At 42.3% G+C, this 4,615-nt stretch overlaps 1 protein-coding gene across 1 annotated transcript; it reads left to right on the top strand.

The window, feature by feature from the left end:
• Window positions 1-1,596: 1,596 nt before the first annotated feature.
• Window positions 1,597-4,355, top strand: LOC139556526 (B2 bradykinin receptor-like). Its single transcript, XM_071370583.1, has 2 exons — window positions 1,597-1,689; window positions 2,433-4,355. Exon 2 carries the CDS (start codon window positions 2,440-2,442, stop codon window positions 3,589-3,591), a length of 1,152 nt encoding a protein of 383 aa, XP_071226684.1. The 5' UTR covers window positions 1,597-1,689; window positions 2,433-2,439; the 3' UTR covers window positions 3,592-4,355.
• Window positions 4,356-4,615: the final 260 nt, after the last annotated feature.

Raw genomic sequence — 4,615 nt, 5'->3', positions numbered from 1 at the left:
TATATTTAAGTGTTCACCCCCTTTGTTATGGCAAGCCTAAATAAGTTCAGGAAATAGCCTTATTAACAATTAACATAATAATTCCATGTTCCTCAGTGTGCAAGGACTGGGAGTTTTTCGGATGAAAATAAACGGAATTGAGCTAAGCACAGCTAAAATCCTGGAGGAAAACCTGGTTCAGTTTGCTTTCCTCCAGACACTGGGACATGAATTCACCTTTCAGCAAGACAATAATCTACACTAAATCTGCTTGAAAATCTATGGAAAGATTTGAAAATGGCTGTCTAGCAATAATCAACAACTAACTTGATAGAGCTTGAAAATTTTGAATAGAATAATGGGAAAATACTGCACAATCCAAGTGTGCAAAGCTATTACAGACGTACCCAAAAATACTTTCAGCTGTAATCGCTGCCAAAATAATAATCATTTGGGGAGTGCATATATTTGTCCTGTTACACACAACTCAATTCAACGTTGTTTCAATGACATTACGTTGAAACAATGTTGATTCAACCAGTGTGTGCCCAGTGGGAAGTGTGTTTCTTGCATATCCCGACTCCCCCACAGGGAGTGGAGTCAGAGCCGGGGTCACCATTGTCTAGCACCCCTGGAGTTAAGTGCCTTGCTCAAGGGCACAGAAACAGATGTTTTCACCTTGTCGCCTGCGGGATTCAAATACTTATGTATTTTACTCTACTTTCTAAAATATTATAGAACAATGCCCGAGAAGCAAACAAACAGCAAGGAACGCAAGTAAATTTGATCCCTGTAGTGACCATTTACCTTGATTCAGGTCCAGGCCAAGGTCATAAAATATATACCCTAAAGACAATGGCAGGCTTTATAAGGAGAGAGAACCTTATGTTCCGCAAATCTAATAGCTTTTCTGTGCGAACATGATAAACAAATTATATCGGGGGTTGCTGGCCGTACTTTACAAGATTAGGCTGTAGAAGCCCAGAGGCTCAGGGGATTCAAAGGCCAGTGTTCCCACTGGTCCAGAAAAATTTAGGAGGCTGGTTGCTTTAGTGCAATACAGTCCTATAGCCTAGCCATGGCTGGTTTCTGTAGAAACTGTTTCATTATTAATGCTGGAAAGACCGTCCAAACTTCCAACCAAATTTACATTGAACGCGACAGAAAAAGTTCCAAAATGTACAGTGTGTTTCATCAGTCACATAGACTTTTTAGTGTACCCTGTGAAATTAATCTGGCAAGTTTGTTGGAAAGAGAACTGAGACAAGCTCCACAGCCAATTTATAATATCCTCAGATTGAATCAAACAAAAATAGGACAAGGTTTAACTCTGGATACATGTATTCAAAATATTTGTACTTCTCTAATGGACTTTCCCACACTTATATTGATCTAGCACAATGCCGTTTACTTGCAAAGCATTCCTACTGTAAATGTGCTTCCTTTTATATCTCTCCAATGAAACAACAGTGGGTCATGGTTTTGATAAATAGTTGAGCCAGAAAGAAGCAGGCCTACTTAGGGGAAAAACTGGTTTGTGTTGGAGGCCAAGTGACGACATTGTGATGATCTGTGTTCGGCTCATATAAGAGTGGCCATCCTCCCAGAACGCTCTTCAGAGGAGGCCAGATGGTGATGAGGATAATATATGGGGAATGAACACGGAGAAAGAGCACATCTTGACTGAGACCACAAAGCACTGGAGATAAGGTGAGTTAGCCTCAAGGGCAACTGGGATCTTCGTGGAATGAGAAAGATAAAGGGGGGAGAAATGTTTCGTTGTGATTAACGGCAGTGTTTTATGTTTTTTACGTTTATTGTATGAGGTGCATGCTACATTTGGGCAGGATGGATCAAGTTATTCTAAGGACGTAAAGAGATATAATTCAAAGTGGCTGAATTGGGACGGATCCAAGTAAAAAATAGCAAAAGGTTGGATACACATCTCAACATATAATGTAAGGGCCATTTTTATGGTCAGGAAAAGGAATACTGCATAAAACATTGTGCACAGATAGACAACACACGCAGAAGCTAAACAGAGGACAGACGGAGCTTTTATTTCTTTACATAGTTTTGAAAATGTGCTTTTGCTTCAGTTATGGAATGTACCAACACAAGTCAGGGAACTACTTTTTTTTGTTATCAGAATGAATCAAGGTCTAGTAATGTTAGCAGACTGCTCAGGAAGAGCAGTAGTCTACTCCCATCAGTGAAACACCACACTGGTATCTGTTTCTTGTTAGTCATGTGCAGTATTTCACATTTTCCACTGTTAAAAGTACAGGTATGACTCAGTACGGGCAGGAAAAACCCATGTATCTGTATGTCACCCCTTATGTGGATTCTCAAATTGTGTCTCCTTTTCCTTAGGATGTTGCAGTTCAATGATTTGACACTGTGTGAACAAACGTGGAAAAAAGACTAATAGATAAATCATTATTTTCTTCCAGTTTCCCAATGTTCCGGAACACAACCGAGAGGCTCCTCCCCACTGAGGACCCTCACTCAGCGCTGGATTGGACCGAGTTGGACCCCTACAACTGTACACTACTGTACAACTACACTGCAGCCTGGGACTGGCTCTCCACCTACCAGCCAGCCTACCTGGTTCTGCTCAGTGTGGTGGGCGTGTTGGCCAACGGCCTGGTTCTCTATGTCTTTTGCCTGCAGAGAAAGCTATGCACCGTGGCCGATGTCTACCTGGGCAACCTGGCCGCTGCCGACCTGGTCATAGTGTCCTGTCTACCCTTCTGGGCCGCTACCATTGCTAACGGCTACCACTGGGAGTTCGGCGAGCCAATGTGCAAGCTGGTCAACGTGGCCATCTCCATGAACTACTACTGTAGTGTTTTCTTCCTGGTGCTGGTTAGTGTCGATCGCTACCTAGCTCTGGTCCGGCCCATGTGCCAAAGCCGACTGCGGAGGGCGTCCTGGGCCAAGCGCATCTGCCTGGGGATATGGATCATGGGGTTCCTGCTGAGTTTGCCCATCCTGTTCTTCCGCAAGGTGAAATACGTGGCCAAGGCGGGGGTGACAGCCTGCTACTTGGCTTACCCCCATCCAGACTGGGAGATCCAGCGCAATATCACCAATAACGTGGTTGGGTTCCTGCTTCCTGTGATAGTGGTGGCGTACTGCAGTCGCCACATTGTGATCGCTCTGAAAAATGGTCAGATCAGAAAAACTCCTGGTGTGAGGTCAGAGAGGAAGGCCACACAACTGGTCCTGACTGTCCTCACAGTCTTCATCATCTGCTGGACACCCTACCAGGTGGTGCGCTTCCTGGACACACTGGATTACTTCCAGGTCACTCCAGGTTGCCTCTGGGGTCACATTCTGGACATTAGTATACAGCTGTCCACATACCTGGCATACGCCAACAGCGCCATTAACCCTTTCCTGTATGTCATTGTGGGGAGACACTTCAGGAAGAGAGCAAAAGAAGTGTTCAGGACAATGTTAAACCGCAGATTGACAGAGAAATCATTCCTGACGGTCAATTTCACCTCCAGTGGAAAACTGGACACTCAAAGGATACAATGTAAACAACTAGTGAAACAAACTGTGATGATACAATGTGAACAACTTGTGAAACAAACTGTGACATGACAAGAGTGTCTGTCTTGAAGTCTGTCCGTCCGTCCATCTGAACTGATCCAGACTGAACATTTAATCTTCAGCTGTTTTTACTTTTAATTGTAAATATGTTCTTTCTTCTAATCGGATCGATTTCCGTCAGTCGTTTGTGTGAGACCAAATGAGGTGAACAAGTGATCAGGGACTTCCAGATGATTTCTGTCTTTGTTAAACTTGTAATTACCGGAGGACATCTGTTCCGAATCATTAAGACCTTTATTAATACAAATAGTCAATTTATCTGTCTACAATATTCTACCTCGTAAGCAATCTAACTCCTGTTTTAATTCCTTTGTTGATTTATGGAGAAATACAGACTACAGACTCCATTCGGGTGCACGACACTGAAGATTTATGCTGTAATATAGGCACTAAATTACGACTGTCCGGTGTAGAAAATGAATCTAAATGTGATCTATGAAGTCTTTTATTGTCATTGAGACCCTTTTCACTTTGATGGAGTGTGCCACTATGAGAAATTATTCTCCTAGAGCAGGACTACGAATTGGACGTATTGCACTGTGGACTAATTTAAATGTAAAAGGTCATATTGTCCTTTAAAAAGCTCATATAATTTTTGCTTCTTGGCTACTAAATCAAAAGAGGTTCTGGTTGAAAGGTCAGTAATTCTTATCAATCCAGTGAAAAAAAATATTTCGTTATTGCATAAAAATAACTTTTGTATGTATCAAAATGCTGTCCAATAAATCAATGTGGGGTTTGAGTACTAAACAGAGCTCTATTACCCAGTAATCTGTGTGCTCTGTTGACCCAGACTAATACTTGTGTTATGACAACTCCTAACACTGATATACTGTGTGGATCACTTTGCATGTACCAACAATCAGCTTGTCTCAGACCACACTGTTCTCACAATTCTTCTGGCTACTTACAGTAAGTACACCCTCCATGACATCCCTCTAATGATACATTCATCAAGTGTTAGACTAAATATTTTATATTTTTTCCCCCTTCATAGTGGATGTTGAGCCAAAAA

This window comes from Salvelinus alpinus, chromosome 27, assembly GCF_045679555.1.
Source record: "Salvelinus alpinus chromosome 27, SLU_Salpinus.1, whole genome shotgun sequence".
Taxonomy (NCBI): Eukaryota; Metazoa; Chordata; class Actinopteri; order Salmoniformes; family Salmonidae; genus Salvelinus; species Salvelinus alpinus.
The sequence above is the reverse complement of the archived record's forward strand: the minus strand, read 5'-3'. Positions and strand labels throughout refer to the sequence as shown.

Bases quoted from the DNA above. Each gene is read 5' to 3' on its own strand.
- LOC139556526 (XM_071370583.1), top strand. From the start codon at position 2,440: ATGTTCCGGAACACAACCGAGAGGCTCCTCCCCACTGAGGACCCTCAC.